Genomic DNA, 24,123 nt, shown 5'->3' on the forward strand with positions numbered 1-24,123 from the left:
TACTTTCGTTAGTACTTTTCAACAGTAAAATTTAAAAAATATTTGTATCAATGTAATACCCTCCAATAGCATTGCCACTTACCCACCTCTAATGCATTATAGCCCTTGGTCCATAATGTAAAAAAATATAATTTTTAAATTATAATTTTTTTGCTAGTGAAACAAATACGTGTATTTTTTATTTTTTATAAAAAGAGAGCTCAAGTTCAGGGCGGAAATTTGCAGATAATTGGATTGCTCCACAAACTGGAGTAATAAAACTCGCAATTGAGGGAAAATAAGACATTTACTGAAATTTCAAGTCTGATGAGGTAAGCAAAGCGAACATACGTTACCGATCAATTATTATAAATTATACGCCTGTCGCTTAATTAAATTTTATGAACGAGATGAGACAATACTTAAGTAACGATTTTTTACATACGACCTTGCCCTGCAGGTAATCTTCTTCTTCACCACATATGGCTCATCCTCTTATTTAGGAGGGAGCCATCGTTTTCTATAAAAGCAAAGTGCCAAATCTCTTCATCATCATTTAATAACTGATCATTTCTCGTAACTTTCAACATGAAACAAGTGAGCAATTCGACTGTTTTAACACATTCACATTAAAACACGCTGATTTTTCAGGTAGTTTTAGCTTTGGCTCTTCTTGGCGTCGCGGCTTGTGCCCGTCTCGACAATCTCAAGTACCTTCCTCCAAACAGAGGCGGCTCTGCATCCGGAGCTTCCGGTAGTGGACAATATTCCGGTGGTTCATCTGGGCAATATTCCGGTGGTTCATCTGGGCAATACTCCGGTGGTTCATCTGGGCAATATTCCGGTGGTTCATCTGGGCAATATTCTTCCGGTGAAGCTTCCGGCCGCTTTTCCGGTGCTTCCGGTCCTCAGGTCCCCATCCTCCGGTTCGAAAACAACGTCAATGGTGACGGTAGTTACAATTTTGCTTATGAAACCGGTGATGGTGTCCAAGCTCAGGAGGAAGGTTATTTGAAAAATGCCGGATCTCAGGATGAAGCTCAGGCTGCGCAAGGCTCTTTCTCATACACTGCCCCCGATGGGCAACAAATCTCCCTCACTTACACCGCCGATGAAAACGGTTTCCAACCCCAAGGCGAGCATTTGCCTACTCCTCCCCCAATCCCAGAAGCTATCCTTAAATCCTTGCAATTGAACCAGGAGGAAGAAGCGCGTGGTATTGTCGATGATGGGCAATACAGGGAACAGCCCCAACAATTTGGAGGACGAGGGGCCCAACAAGGACAGTTTGGAGGACAACAGGGAGCTCAGGGACAGTTTGGAGGACAACAAGGCGCTCAGGGACAGTTTGGAGGACATCAGGGAGCTCAGGGACAGTTTGGAGGTCGGCAAGGGACTCAAGGCCACTTTGGAGGACAACAGAGTGCTCAGGGACAGTTTGGAGGATACCCTCAAGGGCCTCAGGCTGCTCAGGGGCAATTTGGGGGCAGACAAGGTGCGACTCAGGGTCAGTTTGGAGGTTCTCGGCCCCAACAACAGTTTGGAGGACCTGCTTCTGCCCCACAACAGCAATTCCGCGGTTCTGGAGGAACTCAACAAGCTGCTAATGGAGGTTACAAATACTAGTCCGGTTTGATCTGCGATAACGAATGCCAAGATGCCAAGATGTATTAAAAATATGTACCTTATTTTTATTGTAAATATTGTTAATAACAATAAATTATTATTTTGAAGGAACAGTTGTTTTATTTATTATAATTTCTAGAGGATTAAACATTACATAATAAAAATAAGAACGTCAAGTGTAATTTGTTACGTAAAATTATTATAAAAAGGTTATATTTATTATTTAAGAGATCGTCTTGACTGATATTTTAGCAAGCAAATAAGGATAATAATGATTTGCAGTTTTCTGCATGTCAACGAGAGAGTAAATCATTATTACTAATCCTTTTGTAAAATTATAGTGTTTTATTTTATGGTTGTCTCTTAAAATATAGATAAAATTAAATATCTCGTTAAAAAATAGTCCTTGTTGGTTGCATAGTGTTTCAATTTTTTGCAAAACTGAAAAAAATTGCGATTTCAGAAAAAATGTACACTTCATACTTTTTTTATTGTACATATCGTAAATACTTTCATGAAATTATAACAGGATGTTGCAATTAAGCTTCTTCATTTTTCGACGAACCCAAAGAGCTAAAAAATGAGCAATTTACAAAATTGCCAACACCTAGTGTGATTTTCATCATATACCATCATGTGTTTTATAATAATATTACCATTAGACCTCTAATGCATCCTCTCCTGTAACATGTGATTATGGTAACCACTTCTCCGTGTTTTTTATCTCTGCAGTTATAAATTAAAATACTTTGTATAACATAAATTACGCTCAATTATTTAATGCAATTTATGTCCTTGAATCAGAAATCACTTTAGTCTTATTTCGCAAATTATTACCGCTGTTAGTGGGAGTTTTAGCTATAAATAAAGAAATTGGGTTCATCACACATTCACTTTTAATTTGAACTAATACTAGAAATTTTACGATGACCGCAGCTGTCGACTCTTACCTGCAAAGCATGGCCTCTATTATAATTTTTGCCCACATAAACCTAACTGCGGTTTTGCTTTATGACTTGATTGTGTTCCATACAATCGACCAAACACAAAATAAGTCAATTCTAACGTAAAGTGGTTATCACTACTATGTTGTCCATTATGTGTAATTTGCATCTACATAATGCGGAATTTATGTTGTACAAACACTGGAAATTGGATTATGAAATTTGTTTAGTGTTGCTATTTGCAGAAAAAAAATTGTGCTAGGAAAAAATATAAATTTAAGGATGTTAATTAAATATACGCAGTGGCGTAGCAATTGAGGATGTAAAGGTTTTCAGGCTTGATTCAATATGATGTCTTTCAGTTTTCAGTAGTTTTATAAAAGGTTGATAAACATTAAAATAGTCTAAAAAAGTTTGATTTCTTGTTTTATTTAGAGCATACTTAATATAACCAAGTTTTAAAATCTATACAAGGTGTTAACAAAAGATTGTAAAATATTTTAGGAGGTAGGTAATAGTAAGGACCAAAATAAACAAAAAAAGTCTTAATAAACATAATAAAGTAAGGGTTTCGAATTCGAAAAAATAAACAATTTAAAGAACAAAAAAATTAAAACAAGAAAATTAAATAAAAAACTGAGGATGTCAAAAAGAACTAAAAAAATAAAGATAATAATGACAGTTTCTTAAATTTTATTTTTTTTTGATTATACATTTTACAAATTACTCACCGAATGTTGTACAGCTCTTATCCTTTTTTTTAATATTCTTACAATTTTTTTAAGTTTTTAGAAATTTTGTCTGTTGTGTAATGTGTATTTTTTGTTTTTTTATTCTCTTACTACTATGTAAAACAAAACAAAATGTTGCTTTTGTGTAATTTTGACACCAAAATAACCTGATTTGAGTCCACTTGAAATCTCCTGTTTAGTGTTTTACATACATTTCGACCTATGATTAGTATCATTATTAAATTATTAAATAAAAAAACAAAAATTTGTGGTTTATTTAATTTTGACACCAACCAAAACGGATTTACGTCCACTTGAAATGTTCTAGTTATACGTATTTTGGCCTGTTGTAACTATCGTAATTATTAAGGACTAATATTTTTAAATGAAAAAAACGTGGTTTTATTTGTTTTGCCTCCGACTTGACCAATTTTGTGTCCACTTGAAGTGTTTTAAATTAAATAAAAATTTGCAAACTTAATCTGAAGAAAACGAGAAGAGTTATTTTAATAAAAATGAGAAATAAAATAGTGAAATTTGAGAATATGTAGTATATGGAAGTAGAATCAAAAAATTGTTGTGGCATAATAAAAAAACAAATCCGGCAACACAAAAATAAAGAAAAAAATTATTTGTCTAAAAAAAAAAGAAACAGGTTGAAACAAAACCTGAAACGGTAATTTAACAATTGGGAAAAGATATAACAAAAAAATTCAGGAAACAAAAAAGAAAAACGAAACAAAAAAAACGAAAAACGAAAAAATCATATAAAAAGTTAAGTGTGTTGGAAAAAAAACAAAACAAGGTGAAAATAATGAAAAAGATAAAGAAATTCGGTACTTGACCATTTAAATATATTTTTTTCTTTATACGTCTTACTTCATGTTGTAAAGCTCTTATGCTATTTTTCTTGTTTTTTTATTCTTACAAATTTTTAATGTTTTTAGAATACTGGTGTAATTTTTTGTATCATAATTCTTATTACAATGTAATAAGAATGTATGTGTTTTGCCACCGACTTGACCAATTTTGAGACCACTTGAAGTGTTTTGAATTAAATAAAAACTTGCAAATTTAATGTGAAGAAAATGAGAAAAATTATTTTAATAAAAATAAGAAATAAAGAAGTGAAATTTGAGAATAATATACGGAAGTAGAATCAAAAAATTGTCATGGCATAATAAAAAAAGAAAACCAATCTGGCAACACAAAAAATAAAGAAAAAAACTTATTTTTTATCTATGAAAAAAGGAAACAGTGGTTGAAACAAAACCTGAAACGATAATTTAACCAAAAATTTAGAGAACAAAAAATAAAAACGATACAAGAAAAAAAGCGTAAAACAAGAAAACCAGATAAAAACAACGAATGTCGAAAAAAAAACTGAAGAAGGTGAAAATAATGGAAAAAAATAATGATAAAGTTTCGAAGATATCGAAAATTATTTGTTTTTTGAAACATTTATTTGCAATCTGTTCAAACAAAAAAGAGAAGCTTCTAGTAAAAATTCTACGAAGCCATTACTTTGCGAATCTACCTATGTTTATTAAGATTTTTTGGTAATTTTTTACAACCTTTTTTTAACACAAAATATTTTTTATTATTAAACCTGGAATCTTAAATTCTATTTTCTTCTTTGACCTTTTTTCCATTTGAAAATCGATTAGAAAATTGCTCATTAGAGCAACTAGACAAAGTCTAATTTAATGAGAGTTGAAATATTCAAATCAAAATATTACTTAAGTTTCGGTAAATTATAAATCAACATTCCAACTACTAATTAATTTAAAAATTTAAGTTTACGCATTGCTCAAGAAACGTATTTAAAACATACAATTGCTTCCACTTCGTAATGTAATGAAAGAAACTTTCTTTCAGTCTTTCACTCATCTTAATCTTTTAATTCATTCATTGATTCAACTCAATTAAATAAAACTATTTTATTGCATTTTAAAACATAGTTAAGGATTTCTATGAATAAAAATGCAACAAAATTTCAGGTTTTTACATTTTTTTCAGACTTTTATGTACACATCATCACATCACTTTTCTATTTTTTTTTCGATACGTTTAGTAAGATTTATGCAATGACAAGGTATAATTTATAAGATTTAATGCACGCTAAAGTGTTTAAGTCCATATCAATAAAAATGGTCATATTATTACACCATACGTAATTAATCTCGCAAAAATAACACACCAATTTATCAAATCATGATAATGGAATGCATACTCCCCGATTAAATGATTGTTAAAAAAAAATTGACATTTAAATTTGGTAACCTTGCTCTGCAGTGAATCTGGTCCGATGAAATAGTTTATGTTTCATCTCTCATAGTGGGAATTTCTTATATAAAAGCAATCATCCGAATTTTAAAAGTATCACTGTTTCATCAACCAAATCGTGTGCACCTCATCGAAAAAAAATGAGACGAGTAATCCTCCCATAACAGTTAATTAATTATTTTAATTGACAAATTTTAGGTTTTTCTTATTAGTGCCCTTTGTGGTCTCGCCGCCTGTGCCGGCCCCAACCAATACCTGCCCCCAAACCGAGGTTCCTTCAGTGGAAACAACCGCTTTTCCTCCCCTTCATTCAGTGGCGGCAGTGGAGGCGGCGGTTTCTCCTCCCCCAGCCAACAAGTCCCAATTCTTCGCCTTGATAACAACAATGAGGGTGATGGAAACTACCAATACGCCTACGAAACGGGTAATGGGATTGCCGCCCAAGAAAGGGGTCAATTGAGAGGTGGTGATTGGGTGGCTGCTGATGGTTCCTTCTCGTTTACTTCGCCAGAAGGTCAACAATTCAGTATTACGTATACTGCTGACGAAAATGGGTTCCACCCGCAAGGTGCCCATCTTCCCACGCCTCCGCCAATTCCTGAAGCGATTTTGAAATCGATTCAACAGAATTTGGCCGAAGAAGCTCGTGGGGGGTACCAGGATGATGGGCAATATAATGGGGGACATGGAGGGTCTGGAAGCTTTGGAGGGTCAGGGTCTAGAGGGTCGTCTGGGTCTGGTGGATACAGATATTAGTTTTCCAAAGTGATTGTTCAATAAAGTGCATCTTAGAATAATAAATTATACACAATTATACAGTTTTTTTACAACTCCGATTTATATCTAGGAAAACATTGCTTTTTTATAATGGTCAAAAGTCAAAGTTTCAAAGAAAATTTTTTGAATTGAATAAAAAATAATTGGTTCATGTGAATCTCTAAATTTTTCAAAACAAAAAACAGGTGTCAATAAATATGAAAATACAGAGCGTTTCAACAAATTAGTAAACTCAATTATTGATCTTTTAATGATAAAGTATTAAAAATTTGTACAAAAGTGATATAGATACTAATTTAGCAAATTTTATTTTCGACACCAAGAAGTAAAAAATGTAAAAAAAATAAAAAGTACTAATTTAGTGTAACACCTGAAATTATTTTCCAATTTACAGGGTGTTAATTTTTTAATGCTGATGTTGTTAAGCTACACTTTTATTGGTCGATTTCGCTTAGTTTTCGAAATAATTGGGTTTCTTAGACAATCAATTACACAAAAAGCAAGATTAATAAAAAACAAAACGTTTACTACTTTAAAGAAAAAAAAAATAAAATTTAGGTAAAATTAATTATTTTTTATTATACAAGAGACTTAAAATTTATTGGTTTTAGCAAGACAGTTTAAGAATCTTTCAGATGCAAAGACAAAAAGAAACTTAAATTGTTTTACGTTGTTTAACTTTTTTATGCTTTTTATTTATTTATTTGTTTGTCTCAAGAAATCAAACCATTTCAATATTCTTTTTATCTATTTTTTGAATGTCTACTACTGTTTCAAAATATGTATATCTCCTAATTTATTAAGATAAATCAAATATTTTTTTTAAATTCGATATTATTTTTAAAAGTTCCGATTAACATTTTTTATATTGGAGAATTTTTCTAATTTTTTTTTTTCGAAAAAAAATAATTAGTTCATGTGAATCTCTAAATTTTTTAAAACAAAAATTTCATTCGCGACACCAAGAAATAAAAAATGTAAAAAAATAATAAGTACTAATTTAGTATAACACCTGAAATTATTTTCCAATTTACAGGCTGTTAGTTTTTTAATGCTGATGTTGTTACGCTACACTTTTATTGGTCGATTTCGCTTAGTTTTCGAAGTAATTTGGTTTCTTTGATATTTAAAAAACTGTTACACAAAAAGCAAGATTAATAAAAAAACAAAATATTTACTACTTTAAAGAAGAAAAAAAATTAAAATTTTGTTAATATTAATTATTTTTATTATACAAGAGACTGAAATTTTTTTGGTTTTAGCAAGACAGTTTAAGAATCTCTTAAACTTAAATTGTTTTACGTTGTTTAACTTTTTTTATTTTTTTTATTAATTTATTTTTATGAGTGCAGTGCGCTAATAGTTTTGAAGTTTGAGCTTTTTTGGAGTGGTAAAAAGTGTATTTTTTTAGTTTTCTTGGGATTTGTGTACTAAATTTAGAAAATTTGTTTGTCTCAAGAAATAAAACTATTATCAAGATAAATCAAATATTTTTTAATTCCGGTTTTGTAATAAGTATAAAACTATTTAAATTCGATATTATTTTTAAAAGTTCCGATTAACATTTTTTATATTAGAGAATTATTCTAATTTTTTTTCGAAAAAAATAATTGGTTCATGTGAATCTCTAAATTTTTTAAAACAAAAATTTCATTCGCGACACCAAGAAGTAAAAAAAAATAAAAAGTACTAATTTAGTGTAACACCTGAAATTATTTTCCAATTTACAGGGTGTTAATTTTTTAATGCTGATGTTAAGCTACACTTTTATTGGTCGATTTCGCTTAGTTTTCGAAATAATATGGTTTCTTTGATATTTAAAAAAACTGTTACACAAAGGCAAGATTAATAAAAAACAAAATGTTTAATATTTTAAAGAYGAAAAAAAAATTGTTAAAATTAATTATTTTTTATTATATGTCTTAAAATAAAATTTTTTGGTTTTAGCAAGACAGTTTAAGAATCTCTTAGATGCAAAAGAAACTTAAATTGTTTTACGTCGTTTAACTTTTTTTATTTATTTATTTGTTTGTCTCAAGAAATCAAACCAATTCAATATTCTTTTTTTCTATTTTTTGTATGTCTACTATTGTTTCAAAATATGTCACCTAATTTATCAAGATAAATCAAATATTTTTAAATTCGATATTATTTTTAAAAATTCAGATTAACATTTTTTATATTATCTAGAGAATTATTCTAATTTTTTTTTCGAAAACTGTCATCAAATGTTGATATTTTCGCTAAATTCTCAGAATGCGAAGTGACTCTACTCATTAATGAGGAACTGACTAAAATAAAACTCAATTCTAGTACGCATATCGTCATGTTTCAACTCGCTTAATAAGAATTTATTAGAGAAAAAAAAATCAAACTCAAATAAATTTGTCATTTTATTTGCAAAAGCCGTTAAATTTTTTACAATGACAATATTTGAGCCACATACTGGTCCTGCTTTGTTTTTGCCTTTCAAACTACAAAAAATTTATTTATTTATGAAAAAAAAAACTCACCTTCAAGAAAAATAAATAAGTACATTCCACAAAGTTTTCTTTGAGTTTTTGTCGTAAAGAGACAATTTTATATTTTCTCAAATCCCATAAAACAAAAAATATTTTGGGAAGAAACAGAAAACTTCTAATTAAAATAGTTTTATTAATATTTTTTTTCCCTTTGAAAGTTGTCAAAACCCTTGACTTACTAAGTTAATAAACAAGAAATTGCATTCGATTTTCACCAAATAAGTCATTCAGGTTTTTAATTTATCCTTTGATAAAATAAAATTCAATTAAATCAAACAATGTTTTGCACAGCTTAAGGCATCAACTCAACTGATTCCAATCATTTTATGTCTCGCACCCATCTTATTATTCTCTCAAGTATCACAATAATGTTTCAATTAACTTTAGACTGACATTTAATAAACACACCAACCTATCGAAAGATAATTAAAACTGAAAAGCTTCGATTTTACTGAAGCAAAAACTAAAGAAACACAGTAATTATAGGTTAAATCGTTAAATTGAGCTTCTGGTACTAATTACATGACCAGAAAATTTTTTTGTATAAACTTTTAGCAAACTATTTCAAGTGGACAGTTATTTTACTCTGAAATCTAAAGAAAAAACACGAACTAATAGCCACTTCCTCTGTTATTACACCAAAGTGGGCGTTTCTTGCAAGTTCATTGACTAAAATATTTTTCAATTATAACAATCAAATCTGAAGTAACCTTGCTCTGAAATTCATCTTCTTTTGCAATCCAAGAAACAATTAATAGTGGGGTAGCCGCTATAAAAGCAATCCATCCACTTTTTTCCTTATTATTTCACAAAACAGTTACCAAAAATGTTACAGGTGACTTTTTCCCTCTGTTTGCTCTGTTTGGTCAGTGGTGCACAATATTTACCCCCGTTTTTACGTGGTTTTGGACAACCAAACATCCAAATTCTACGTTTTGATAACAGCAACAACGGTGATGGAACTTACAATTACGCCTACTCTACTGCTAATGGAATTTCGGCTCAAGAACAAGGATTTTTGAAAAATGTTGGGTCAGCTAATGAGGCCGAAGTTGCACAAGGGTCGTACTCATACACCGCCCCAAATGGTCAACAAATTTCAGTGACTTATACAGCGGACGAAAATGGGTTTCATCCTCAGGGGGCTCATCTTCCAACGCCGCCACCGATTCCAGATGCTATTTTAAGGTCGATACAATTCAATAGGGCGCAAGGGGGCTATGATGATGGGCAGTATCGCCCCCAGAGTGGCTTTACGGCGTCGGGGTTTTATAATCAAGGTTATCGATACTAGAAGAAATGCTCGCTTATTTAGTATTTATTGTGAAAATAATCATATTTATTACGAAAATATACGATATTTTGATATCTATTGCCAGTTTTTCTTTTATATCACTTTTTTTAATAAAAAAAAATAATATATTATATCACAAGGTACCAAATGTGGTGTTTTTATACTAGTTTAATGATTTGCTAAAGACTTTTGTAAAAATTCTAATTTCTGATGATTTTTTTAGAAACGTGACTGAAGTTCCAGCAAAAAAAAATGTTAAAATAATTCGCCCAAATGTTAGTAAAATTAACTTTTTTAATTATTGATATAGTAAATTCAGTCAAAAATGATGACACTATTGGTTTGCATTTTTTAGCCACGCAGAAACTCAAATACTAAATTTTCTCAAAACAAGTTGAAAAATCGAGATATAGTTTTGTTTTTCGAAATGTTATTTTATTCAACAAGGTAAAAAATCGCTAAAATGGGTCAAAAAGTACATTATTTTGTCCATTTCTGAGCATCTTAGTATGTTTTTAGCCAGAAACAGAAATTTTGCAAAATTTAGTTAAAAATAAATCAAAAGTTTATCAAATTAGGCTAAAACTAGTGTCATTTTTGCATTTTTAGAGTATCTCAGCACGTTTGTAGAATACATTGAAATTTTTGCTAAAACTGATTGAAAAATTACGAAATTACCTATTTTAAAATAATTTTTATAATTAGAGTATTCGCCCAAATGTTAGTAAAATTATCTTCTGTTATTCTTTTTTCAGTTCTCAAATTAAAAAAATTAAATGTGTCACGGGACTCACAGGGGATGACGAAATTGAGCGACTTTGTCAAAAAAAATTGTTAATGTAAAAAATGTTATTTAAACTCAAATAAGAGTTCAAATATGTTTTTTGGAACCGATTAAAATGCTCTATGAGAGTAGTTTTCGAGATATTGACACATTTTGTAATGAATTTTTATAATTCTAAAAACTTCTTCTTTTTTTAATGCTCAGGGATGAGACAATTGAGTGACTTTTGTAAAAAAAATTGGTTATTGTAAATTGTACATAAAAAAATTGTTTTTTTTTAACCGATTAAAATGCTTTACGATGAGTTTTTTTTAGAACCGATTAAAATGGTTTACGATGAGTGGTTTCCAAGATTTTGACCCATTTTAAACGTTATTTTGTGATGAATTTTTAGACTACTAATAATTTCTTTTTTTATCAGGGTTCAAATAAAAAAAATGTGTCACAGGGGGGATAAGAAAATTGAGTGAATTAAAACAAAAAAAATTTGTTATTGGAATTTTTTTTTTCTTAATTCAAATAAGAGTTCAAAATATGTGTTTTTTTGGAACCGGTTAAAATGCTCTATGACGTGTACTTTTGCCACATTTTGAACGTTTTGTGATGAATTTGGAATAGTAAAAACTTCTTTTTTTTTAGTGTTCAAACAAAAGAAAATAGAAATGTGTCACAGGAAAGATGAGAATATTGAGTAACTTTTGTAAAAAAAAATCATTGTGAATACATAAAAAAATGTTTTTTTAAACCGTTTTCGACACATTTTGTAATGAACTTTTGGAATAATAAAAACTTCTTTTTTTATTTCAAACAGAAAAAAAGCGGAAATGAGTCACAGGAAAGATAAGAATATTGAGTAACTTTTGTAAAAAATTTCGTTGTTGAAATACATAAAAAATTATCTTCTGTTATTTGATTTATTAATTATTGATATAGTAAATTCAGTCAATAATGAAGACACTATTTTTTGTATTTTTCTGAGCATTTTGTACGTTTTTTCAATCATACAGAAACTCTCAAAAACAAGTTGAAAAATCGAGAGATAGTTTTGTTTTTTTTAATGATATTTTACTCAACAAGGTAAAAAAAATTGCTAAAATGAGTCAAAATGTACATTATTTTGTCCATTTCTGAGCCTTTTAGTATGTTTTTAGCCAGAAACAGAACTATTTTACAAAATTTCCTTAAAAACAAACCTAAAATTTATCAAATTAGGTCAAAACTAGTGTTATTTTTGCATTTTTAAAGTGTTTCAAAACGTTTTTAAAAAAACATTAAAATTTTTGCTAAAACTGACTGAAAAATTACGAAATTAGATTGAAATTGATATCATTTAAGTGTGTTTGCTAAAAGAAACCAAAAAAAATGAAATTAAGTCATCATTTTTTGTCATTATCAACTGTTTTAACATGTTTTTCAAATAAAAACGTTAATGTCGGGTGACTGTAAATGATTGTCATTTTTTACCTAAAGTTGGTGTCAAATTTAAAATTTTAGTTTGGCAACTTTGACTTTCAAATTTAAACGTCAAGCTTTTATAGGCAATTGTCATTCATTTACGACGAGCGACTGCTGATTTAGCCGTCTGATGTAATAAATTAGAAGGATTACGAATAATTCAGTGTTGCCAATAGATTTTTTGTCACAAACATTAATAGTTACCTGATATTTAATTAAAAACTAGCCAAAAAAGTATAGAATTAGCCTAAATAAAAAAGCGTTACCTATTTTTCGAGCATTTAGGCACATTTTTTAACAAATTTGCGAGATTTGTGTAAAAAGCGTGAATCTTCGACAGTAATAAAAAAAATTAGATCATATAATCTGGCGAAAATAGGTGTAAATCTGGTAACTTTTTAGCTTTTTGAGCTGGCAACACTGAACTTCACAACCTCTCCATAAGCTAAATAATATTAATGGTATCTTTTATAGCTAGTAGTGAAAAAATTAATTTAAAAAATTATGTAAAAAATCTGAAATATCTAGCATTCATGTTGCAATTAATCAGTAGACGAAATTCCATAAAAAAGGTCAATAAAAAAATCCGCGAAAAGATTACTTATTTTCAAAAAATGCAACTACATTAAATTTAGCCTTGCCCTGTGTGTAGGTAATCTGGTTCTGTCATCTTTTCTAGTGGGATTTAAAGTATAAATACAAAAATTGCACTCAAAACCACCAAACCATTTACCACCATGCAATCAGTAAGTACAATTACAATAATTACAATAAATTAACATCAATTATTTTCAGTTTGTAGTAATTTTGGCGGTCGTTAGTGCCGCCGCCGCCGCTCGTCTCGACAACTTATACCTGCCTCCCTCTTCCGGGGGCGGCGGCTCAAGTTTCGGGGGCGGCGGCACACTCGGAGGCAAGTCTCCGTCCCCCGGAGCCGCTATTCCAATTTTGAAACTGGAAAACGTCAACAACGGCGATGGGAGTTACAATTGGGCTTACGAAACCGGAAATGGGATTGCGGCTGACGAAAGGGGCCAATTGAAAAATGCCGGATCAAAAAACGAAGCCCAATCTGCGAGTGGATCTTTCAGTTATACCGCCCCCGATGGTCAAAAAATAACGGTTTCGTATATTGCTGACGAAAATGGTTTCCAACCGCAAGGGTCTCATTTGCCCACGCCGCCCCCAATTCCGGAGGCTATTCTGAAGTCGCTTCAGCAGATTAAGGCTAGTGGGGGTGGGCAATATAGTGTGCCTGCCGGTGCTGGGGCTTTGCCCCTTCAGCCCACGCAGGGTGGGTACAGATACTAATTTTTGATGTAAATTATTGTGAGTTAAATGTGAAAAATAGTACAATATAAATGAATTTGATAATTTATTAATTTTTTATTTAGCAAACCCTGAAAAAACTGTTACTTTCTATTACTCAATAATCTTTACCTGAAATTTAAATAAAAACAAAATGACAAAAAAACGTAGTTTGAACTTTAACGAACTGTGATTTAGGGGTTTTATAAAAAGATACAAAATTTTCCTAAATTTTTTGGTGATTTTTAAAAGGCTGTAACTCAACGAAAAATGGTCGTATTTAGATTAAAAAAAAAACATTTTGAAGCTTTCAGTTTCTAGTGTTGAGATCTTTTGGCAAATTCGTGCTACGGTTATCACCCAATTCAAAGTAATAGCGCGAGAAAAAAAGAAAAAAAAAAAGAGAAAAAAGTAAGTTTTTGCGTTGTTTTAGTAAATCTATTCACTAATATTGATGGGGAGACTAATGTTTTTCATCTGTTTCGCGTTTTTCACCGAAAATCTCATTAAATTCACAAAATTTGTCAAAAATAATGCAAAAAAATAAAAAAAAAACAGTCACAAAATATATTATTTACGTCTACTTCTCTGGGTTTTGGATGACTTTCAAAAAAACTTTTTTTGGCGAAAGAAAACAGAAAATCGCAAAATTGTATCTAAAAAGTGTTATTTTTTGCTTGTTTTAGTGCTTTAACAAGAAGTACAGTAAAATCAAAAAAAAATCTAAAATATTGCAGAAAAATACATTGTCAAATTTTTTCTAGATTTTGATAGAAGTTAACAAAATTTGAACGATTTGGTCAAAAAATTCAGAAAATTGAAAAAATAAGGCCTAAGATGCTTTATTTTCGGCCGTTTTTTCCAGTTTTCGAGTCTTTTTACCGAAAAGCTAATTAAATGGAAAATATTTGTCCAAAATACTGCAGAAAATCAAAAGATTTAGCCAAAAAAGCGCCAAATTTGATCAAAAACACAAGATTTTTAAAAATCGAGAAACAGCGATTAAATTCCTTAAATTCAAAAAATTTGTCAAAAATAATTCAAAAAATAAAAAAAAATTGTCACAAAATATGTCATTTACGTCTACTTCTCTGGGTTTTGGATGATTTTCAAAAACACTTTTTTGGCGAAAGAAACCAGAAAATCGCAAAATTGTATCTAAAAAATGTTATTTTATTATCCTTTTATAATTTTTTGGAAAATATTTTTTTTTCATCTTTAACATAATTTAAAGAAAATAGAAAAAAGTAAGTTTTTGCGTTGTTTTAGTAAGTCTACCGCGTATTCACTAATATTGATGGGGAGACTAATGTTTTTAGGTGTTTTTATAGTTTAATGTTCCCCCCATATCCCTGTAAATTTTTAAATCGATCCATCAAACCGTTTTCTCAGACCGATTGATCAAAATTTTGCAAAAGAATTAGAGAGAAAAGAAAAAAAAAGAAAGAAAGTTTCTTTCATTACATTACGAAGTGGATTTGTATTAAATCATCTTTGTTTTAAATACGTTTCTTGAGCAATGCGTAAACTTAATTTTTTAAATTAATTAGTAGTTGGAATGTTGATTTATAATTTACCAAAACTTGACTAATATTTTGATTTGAATGTTTTAGCTCTCATTAAACTAGTTTTTCTTATTACTAAATTATAGTAAAATGAGCAATTTTCTAATCAACTTTTCATTATCTTCACCTTTTTTACCTATTTTACTTCTTTTACGTTTTTTTTTCTTGTATCGTTTTTATTTTTCGTTCTCTAAATTTTCTGTTATATTGTTTAATTACCGTTATTTCAGGTTTTGATTCAACCACTGTTTCGTTTTTTCTTAGATAAGTTTTTTTCTTTATTTTTTGTGTTGCCGGATTGGTTTTCTTTTTTTATTAAGCTATGACAATTTTTTGATTCTACTTTCGTATGTTATTCTCAAATGTCACTTCTTTATTTCTCATTTTTATTAAAATAATTCTCATTTTCTTCACATTAAGTTTGCAAGTTTTTATTTAATTTAAAACACTTCAAGTGGACTCAAAATTGGTCAAATCGGTGGCAAAACAAATTTTACCACGTTTTTTTCATTTAAAAATATTAGTCCTTAATAATAATTACGATAGTTACAATAGGCCAAAATACGTATAACTAGAACATTTCAAGTGGACGTAAATCCGTTCTTGTTGGTGACAAAATTAAATAAACCATGAATTTTTCAAAGACTTGTCTTGTTTTACATCGTAATATTCTTATGATACAAAAAATCACACCATAATTCTAAAATTTGTAGGAATAAAAAAAATAAGAAAAATAGCATAAGAGCTTTACATGAAGTAACACGTATAAACAAAAAAAATAAATATTGAAATTGTCAAGTAGGTCTACCGAATTACTTTATCTTTTTCATTATTTTCACCTTGTTTAGTTTTTTTTTTCAACACACTTAATTTTTTATCTAATTTTCTCGTTTTACTTAAAGCTTCAAAATGTTTTTTTTAATCTAGATACGACCATTTTTCCATGAAAATCACCAAAAAAATTGGGAAAATTTTTTGTTCCTTTAATTTTCTGCAGTAGTAAATTAAATGTTTCAACTTTTTTTTATTATCCTTCCAACAGTGAAAAAAAATGTTATTTAATAATATACTATTTTTAGTTGAAAAGTACCTTATTTGAGCAATAACAGTCAGTATAAATTCTTTCCTATGCTAAATCTATTTTATTTTAAATTACACATAATAATAATTATAATAAAAATAACTGTCACCCATTATAACAGATTTTATTATTCTGTAATATTTCTCGATGGTTGTGTTTTTTTCATCAAGTTGTTTAAAAGCCTTATAAAACGATTGTGGTGAGTCATAATTCCACAGTTTCATCTCGCTTTTTTTATTTTGTGATTATCTTATCAATAAAAAGCCCAAATCAGTTATAGTTTTGAAAACAAACGTTTGTGATAAACTCATTATTTGTGTAATTTATGAACATTTCCTGTGCAAGTCTATTTCTGCATGTGCCATGTCCAAATATTTATAAACAAACTTTTCTAAAGAGAAGAATTAGTGACAAGATTGAGGTCAACCATCTCATAATTCAAAATTGTGCTCGCAAATGTGTTTCAAGGAATGAAAAACGGTTTACTTTGTGACATCACAAATTATTTAATGCTATGCGGCTTGGTATACAAATTAGATTTATATTACAATATAATACACAAAAGATTAAAATAATATATGAATGAATAATAATTTCATCATGTAAAATATCATAAAAAAAGAGTTTGGAGTGCTTGAAACAAACATGATCGATTTACAATCTAAAATCTATACATCTTAAGCATATTATAAGCTGCATTTACATACACATATAAACAAGGGACGTTATGTACTTATATTTAAAAATATTAAATAATCTCTGCACAATTCGTGTTTATTAGCAATCTTTATCAAGTATTATTTTTTACGAAAAATAATGCCGATGTTTAATTCCGACTTTCGTTCCAGACACACAAACACAACAAATAATATTAACAACAATAACTCTATAGAAGAACATTTACAAGTTAAAACATAGACAACTAAATCTTGCTACTGAATACACCGTTAATCCGAAAATTTTTGTCATATAGTAGATGAAAAGCTAAAATATATAAAAAATACTTGTACTATCATTCATTCTAGACTTGTATATATTTATACAAATGTTAAACTAAATATAATATGTTTGTGTTCCCATCATTCCCACAACCATAAGAAATAATCCGTGAAACACAAACAACATTACAGTAATACAATGTAAAAATATGGTAAATTTTAATATAGGTATATAATCACATTTGTTTAGTTCATTTTAGTTTTATCTCCCGTTTTTGTACAAATAAAAATCACAAAAAAATAAAACGATTCACAAAATATTTTTGACTAGAGTCGAATTTTTCCAACGAGAAATAAAACCGATTCTTGCGCTAGTATTGCTTTGAAAATTAAGTAGAGATTCAAGAAACAGAATAGCACTAGTATTTGTGTGACTGGTTAAAGCATAGGTAAGCATTCTCGGTGTAAAAACGTTTTTTTTTTTCGATTTTCTCTCACTTGGAAACAGCTTTTGATTATTTCGAGGCAAATTCTGAGTCACTGATCAACATAAATTATTACTGCAATGATATGTTAATAATTGAAAACTGTTTCAGCTTTTTGTACTAAAAACATCACAGTTACGCCAAATCGAAGTTGAATCGTTTTTACACCTTGCTATTTTTATAAAATATTTAACAGTAACAAGTCTATTGACTATCTGTTGTCAGCAGTTATTGTATAACACAGCACTTGCACTTGGGTTTCTTTTTTATCGTAACATGTTCGACCTCTCCGTCTGGTTTAATTGTCCCTCGTTTAACGTCGACAGCTCCTGGAGTATTGTTAGATTTGTCGTTTTTGACGTTGCCGTTAGCACTTTTTGGGGTGGCATTCAGTTCGGTTGCTTTTTTCGGACTTTGTGTGATGGGTTCCGATAGATTGTTTGTTTGGTTCTTATCGGTTTCGTCTAAAGAGGGTAAAGGGGGCGCCGAACTGTCGGGTGTAGGCGTGATCGGTTTGCCCCCTTTTATTAATTCTACTATCTCGTCGGCTTCTCGACTCAAGTCGCCGCCGGGACGAAAAGGATTCTCCCAGCCGCTTTCCGTACTAGAACAAAAAAAGATTCATTAAGCAAGAGGAAAAAAATCAAAGTTTTAAGTGAAGCAACCACACAGTGATTTGTAAAATTGACATTACATTAGAATGAACTAATTTTTCATCGAAATTTGTTAAAGAAAATAAATAAGAATTCGAGTAAAAAAATCTGTTTTTTTTTGACTTTTTTTGAGCACTGAAGCACGTTTTTCAGGCTAAAACACAATTTGTGAAACTTCGTCATAATTGTGACGACGGTAGAAAAATTACCAAATAAAAACGTACGTTTTTTTGCAAGATATCGTTAAAACAGTCCAAAAATCACTAAATTAGACCTAAAATAATATTATTTTTGCTTGGATTCGAGACTTTTAGCACGCGTTTCAGGCAGAAACGTTATTATTTTTCAAAAGTCAAAATTAAGCTAAAAATTCACGAAATTATGACAAAAACCAAAAATTTTTGAGCCTTAAGACATTTTTGAGTTAAGAAAAAATAATTAGTTTCGAAAACTTTTCCTGAAATCACTAAGTTTGGTCAAACATGACGAAATTTTGAAAGCCAGAAACGACAAAAATTTCTGAAATCTCGACAATAACGGTATTTACATATCATATCAGCTTTTCATTAAGCAAAAGTAGAAAAAACAAAGTTTTAAGTGAAGCAACCACACAATAATTTGTAAAATTGACATTAGACATTAAACTGAACTAATTTTTCATCGAAATTTGTTAAAAGAAATAATTAAGAATTCGAGTAAAAACATTGATAACCATGTTAAAAAGTTGGAATTTTTGACTCAATTTTCTAATTTTTTTGATTATTTTGACAAATTTTTGCTCAAAAATTAGTTAAAGCGAATAAAAAAACAGAATATCATCTATTCTAATTTGTTTTTGTGATTTGTAGGCGTGTTTTAACAAAATCTTACAAAATAATTGAATCTTTTACGAGCGAGGAAATTTAATTTGGTCAATTTTTAAGAAATTTTTTGAAAAAAATTGATTTTATCTGAAGAACGTGCTCAATTATTTAAAAAAGTTAAAAATAACACAATTTTTAGGTTAATGTGGTCCATTTTCCGCTTGTGATTGCAAAATCAATTTTGGTGATTTTTTGACTGTTTTAGAGAAATCTTGCAAAAAAATTTAAGATTTCATTTGGAAAATATGGTTGAAGGTTTGAAAATGGTAAAAATAACATTATTTTCGACCAAATTTTGTGTTTTTTTTTTTGTTTTTTTTGACTATTTTTTTCAAAAATTAGTTAAATCGGGAGAAACAACACTTTATACATGTTTTGACAAGATCTTTTTTGGGCAATTTTTTCAGGCTGAAACACACTTAATTTCTTAATTGTGACGGTGGTAAAAAAATTACCATATTAAAATGGAATGTTGTCAATTTAGCCTTTTTCGAGCATTCGAGCTAAAAACAGTTTTTTTTTTGCAAGATTTCACTAAATCACTAAATTAGATCTAAAATTATATTATTTTTGCTTGGATTCGAGACTTTTAGTATGTGTTTCAGGGAGAAACGCAATTATTTTTCTGTTAAATTAAAATTAAGCTACAAATTACGACAAAAACAAATTTTTTTGAGTTAAGAAAAACTAATTACTTTCGAAACATTTTGCTAAAATAACTAAGTTTGGTCAAACATGACAAATTTTTGAACGCCTTAGTGAGTTTTTCAGCCAAAAATTTCTGAAACCTCGACAAAAATAGTATTTTTTTCCTTTCAGCTTTTCAAGAGTTTTAGTGCGTTTTCAGCAAAAAAAATGTTTTTTTTTTTTATAAAACGAACCGTAAAATCAGTAAATTAGGCCAAAAATAAAATATCGTTTGCCTTTTTTTGAGTTTTGGTGTATTTTTCAGTCAAAAATGCAAAATTTTGTCCACAATAGGTCGAAAAATCACCAAATCACGACAAAAATGGTCAATAAATTAGGTAGAGAGAAAGTTTTAGTCAGTTTTCTAGTTTTTCGTTCTAATCTTCTAGAAACATTTTTTTGTAGTTTCTCAAAATTAAGCCCAAAAAATTCTGAGATCTTTGTCTTTGTTTAAGCTTTTAAGCCTGTTTTTGAGCCAAAAACCCAGTTTTTTAAAAAGTTATGCTAAAAGGAACCCCAAAATCACTAAATTAGGTCAAAAATAATATAAACTTTGCTTTTCTCGAAAGTTTTAGTGCATTCTTCAGTCAGAATTTCGCAAAATTTTGTCAAAAATAAGTTAAAAATTCACGAAATTACGACAAAAGTAAATTTTTTGAGCCTTAAGACGTTTTTTTGGGTTAAGAAAAAAATAATAAGTTTCGAAAAATGTTGCTAAAATCACTAAGTTTGGTTAAACATGACAAAATTTTGAAAGCCTTTGTGAGTTTTTCAGCCAGAAACGCCAAAAATTTCTAAAATCTCGACAAAAATGGTATTTTTTCTTCTCAGCTTTTCAAAGTTTTAGTGCGTTTTTCAGCCAGAAATTTTTTGTCGCCTTTTTAAAGCGTTTAACCAAATTTTTAAGCTAAAAAATGTAGAAAACGAATCGTAAAATCAGTAAATTCGGTCGAAAATAAAATATAGTTTGCCTTTTTTTGAGAGTTTTGGTGTATTTTTCAGTCAGAAATGTAATTATTTTGCAAAATTTCGTCCACAATAGGTCGAAAAATCACCAAATCACGACAAAATTGGTCAATAAATTACACCAAAAATTAAATAAATTTTGAATTTTTTGAAGGTTTTAGTGGGTTTCCTAGTTTTTCTTACTAATTTTCTAGAAACATATTTTTTGTATTTTCTCAAAATTAAGCCAAGAAAATTCTGAGATCCAGAAAACAACGGTTTTTCTCTTTGTTTGAGCTTTTAAGCCTGTTTTGAGCTAAAAACCCAGTTTTTTTCAAGAGTTTTGCTAAAAAGAACCACAATATCACCAAATTAGGTCAAAAATAATATAAACTTTGCTTTTCTCGAAGGTTTTAGTGCATTCTTCAGCCAGAAATGCAATCATTCGCAAAATTTTGTAAAAAAATAGCTAAAAAGTCACCAAATCAAGTCAAAAATGGTTTAATTTTTCAAGCGTTTAAGCAAGTTTTTGAGAAAAAAATAATTTTTCGGAAAATTCTGTTTAAAACACTAAATTAGGTCGAAAATTTTTGCCTGTTTTGAGTGTTTAAGCACCGGCTTTTTCCTGTTGTTTAACATCTAAAAAGTTAAAGTCTCTGTAGTAGGAAAAAATGTTGTGCCTGATATCGGATATCAGGCAAGTAGATAATTTTATGGTTATAAGCTTGGTCAAATTTGATACCTAAATATATCATTTCTCCAAGAGCTTGGAAACAGCTGTTGGGAATTAGCGGTCGAAGCATTACTACTAGGAAATGAGACATATTTACATACAAACCACTGACAGAATTACTTCTTCCGCACTAGATTTTCCTTTTTGCCTTTTAGAAAAAAGTGTGTAGGAAATCTGTTGCTTTTGTGGTGGATTTGATTAAGTAACAGGATTTGGTTTTTGTTTCTATTCTTTCTATTTTATGTCACCAAGAGCTAAACATAAAAGGTTCAATGCATTTTCTAACTAATTATCTATTTGTTTAAACAAAAATGCAATAAAATGCTACTCCATGTAATAATATAAATGAATTTAGAACAGTACATTTCTAAAAAGGTAGATCATTGACTTTGACTGTAATAAAGTGAAAAAAATATAAGCACAATTGAAGAATTTTTAGATTTTGGTATTTTTCGGGTACGAATATTTAAGCTTACTCAACATATTATAAAACATAAGTTTACGTATGTTATTGTATTTGAAATTTTATTGACATTCTTATTCAAACAAGTTGTAATTTGTAATTATTGTTTCTAAAAAAGGGGAATTATAATTTTTTCCAGAGATTTGAAGATAAGTCATAATCATTTATAGTTGCAACAATTTGGTCTCCAAAAAGAAAATTGATTCAATACGGTTAAAAATCCTTTTCTTATTTTACTCTACTTTTTGCAATTTGTTGAAAACTACTCTAAAAGCCATTTTATTACAGTTTCATGACAAAAATGTCATTTCTTCTTTTTTAAAGAACAAAAAAATTACAGTATTACCTACTCAACATGATTTTCTTCGACCATTTTTTTTTAAATAATAGTAGTGAAATTTAAAGTAAACCAAAGATTAGTCAATACAGTGCATTTTTTATTCGTCTACGTTGCGTAATAGCCAATATAGCAGTTGAAATTGACCTTGCCAATGCCACTGATCCATTTTTACTCAAACATAATTAACTTTGATAATTGTAGAAATTTCACGCTCATTGTTAAATTCAATTGGGCGTAGTTAGACAACAATGAAAATAAATGATTGGTAAAATTCATTCATTCATACCTTGGTTCCTCCTTAGGCACCTTGACAACATAATACAAAACACCACCATGCGTCGTCATACTGGGCATAATTAATATTAATTGAATTTATAAAACGAATGAAAGCATCTTTGTAATTAATTATAAACACTGGGGGTCCCAATAGGGTACAGTGTATCACAGTTCATAACATAAGTCACTTGATTTAACCAATTTAATCACGGTTTTATCACAATAGTCTACTTTCGATGTCGGTGAAATTCGAAATAACTGATGGTCCCCTTCAAGCCTCCAAGCTAAATTAAGAAAAGTCAATGTCGAAAAATAAAACCAACACTAAAGCACGGTTTTTTTTCGAAAAATACGAATAAATGAAGAGCGAATGCTCTCCTCCGCATGACCAATCAAGCACGGACTGAATTTTGACCGATGTTGAGCACCACCACGTAGGAGTTGAGCGCATTGGCGCACTAAATTTAGGACAAGAGAGGTTGAAAAAAATGCTGACGTAACTGAAATGTCTTGGGAGTTACCAAGGGACAATTACCGGAACTCCGGAATACTCCGGAACCAGAAAAAGTGCACATTTTACTGCAAGTGCAGGAAATTGAAAAAGATGGAATTTGGTTACCCGTTATGAAAGGAACATTCGATTTTAACCTAGAAAAAAATCTGCTTTTTCGTAGTGAGTCGTGTTACGTTAATTTTATGTATTTACTGAAATAAAAATAGAAATGATGCAACGAGAGATGACCTCTGTAGTCACCAAATCGGTAAATACTGGGTGTCCCAGCGAGTTGAAAAAGTCCATTAAATAGTGAAATTAAAAAAAATATAGAGCGTGTCTCAAAAATAAGTTACAACCTCGACAAAAATAGTATTTTTTTCTCTCAGCTTTTGAAGAGTTTTAGTGCGTTTTCAACCAAAAAAATGTTGTTTTTTTTTATAAAACGAACCGTAAAATCAATAAATTAGGTCAAAAATAAAATATCGTTTGCCTTTTTTGAGAGTTTTGGTGTCAAAAATGCAAAATTTCGTCCACAGTAGGTCGAAAAGTCACCAAATCACGACAAAAATGGTCAATAAATTACATCAAAAATGAAATAAATTTTGAATTTTTTGAAGGTTTTTAGTGAATTTACTAGTTTTTCTTTCTATTTTTCTAGAAACATATTTTTTGTATTTTCCCAAAATTAAGCCAAAAAAATTCAGAGATCCCGGTAACAACGGTTTTTGTCTTTGTTTAAGCTTTTAAGCCTGTTCTTGAGCCGAAAACCCAGTTTTTTTTTAATTCTGCTAAAAAGAACCCCAAAATCACTAAATTAGGTCAAAAATAATATAAACTTTGCTTTTATCGAAAGTTTTAGTGCATTCTTCAGGCAGAATTTCGCAAAATTTTG

The 24,123-nt window shown here is 29.5% G+C and overlaps 5 protein-coding genes across 5 annotated transcripts in view; 4 read left to right on the top strand and 1 right to left on the bottom strand.

Moving 5' to 3' along the window:
* Positions 1-489: 489 nt before the first annotated feature.
* LOC123015432 (pupal cuticle protein 20-like) lies at positions 490-1,716 on the top strand. Its single transcript, XM_044415153.1, has 2 exons — positions 490-576; positions 631-1,716. The coding sequence occupies exons 1-2, from the start codon at positions 568-570 to the stop codon at positions 1,603-1,605; spliced, it is 984 nt and encodes a 327-aa protein (XP_044271088.1). The 5' UTR covers positions 490-567; the 3' UTR covers positions 1,606-1,716.
* Positions 1,717-5,642: 3,926 nt separating this feature from the next.
* On the top strand, positions 5,643-6,380 carry LOC123004056 (endocuticle structural glycoprotein SgAbd-2-like). Its single transcript, XM_044397175.1, has 2 exons — positions 5,643-5,715; positions 5,765-6,380. Exons 1-2 carry the CDS (start codon positions 5,707-5,709, stop codon positions 6,320-6,322), a joined length of 567 nt encoding a protein of 188 aa, XP_044253110.1. The 5' UTR covers positions 5,643-5,706; the 3' UTR covers positions 6,323-6,380.
* A 3,311-nt stretch (positions 6,381-9,691) lies between these two features.
* On the top strand, positions 9,692-10,159 carry LOC123004162 (endocuticle structural glycoprotein SgAbd-2-like). Its single transcript, XM_044397287.1, has one exon. It carries the CDS (start codon positions 9,692-9,694, stop codon positions 10,157-10,159), a length of 468 nt encoding a protein of 155 aa, XP_044253222.1.
* Positions 10,160-13,130: 2,971 nt separating this feature from the next.
* Positions 13,131-13,776, top strand: LOC123016301 (endocuticle structural glycoprotein SgAbd-4-like). The gene is made up of 2 exons (XM_044416615.1): positions 13,131-13,144; positions 13,194-13,776. The coding sequence occupies exons 1-2, from the start codon at positions 13,136-13,138 to the stop codon at positions 13,707-13,709; spliced, it is 525 nt and encodes a 174-aa protein (XP_044272550.1). The 5' UTR covers positions 13,131-13,135; the 3' UTR covers positions 13,710-13,776.
* Positions 13,777-16,818: 3,042 nt separating this feature from the next.
* Positions 16,819-24,123, bottom strand: part of LOC123005822 — a 57,997-nt gene continuing 50,692 nt past the window's right edge. Inside the window, exon 5 of the mRNA XM_044399813.1 lies at positions 16,819-18,379. Within this exon, the coding sequence (XP_044255748.1) occupies positions 18,004-18,379 (376 nt within the window). The 3' untranslated portion in view covers positions 16,819-18,003. The remainder of the gene's footprint in view (positions 18,380-24,123) is intronic.

The sequence above is a fragment of the Tribolium madens genome, unplaced genomic scaffold (assembly GCF_015345945.1).
Source record: "Tribolium madens isolate multiple individuals breed KSU strain unplaced genomic scaffold, Tmad_KSU_1.1 Scaffold_11;HRSCAF=98;Tcas5.2_LG3b, whole genome shotgun sequence".
In the NCBI taxonomy this organism is placed as follows: Eukaryota; Metazoa; Arthropoda; class Insecta; order Coleoptera; family Tenebrionidae; genus Tribolium; species Tribolium madens.

Excerpts from the sequence above, each read along its gene's own strand:
- LOC123004162 (XM_044397287.1), top strand. The coding sequence starts at position 9,692 with ATGTTACAGGTGACTTTTTCCCTCTGTTTGCTCTGTTTGGTCAGTGGT.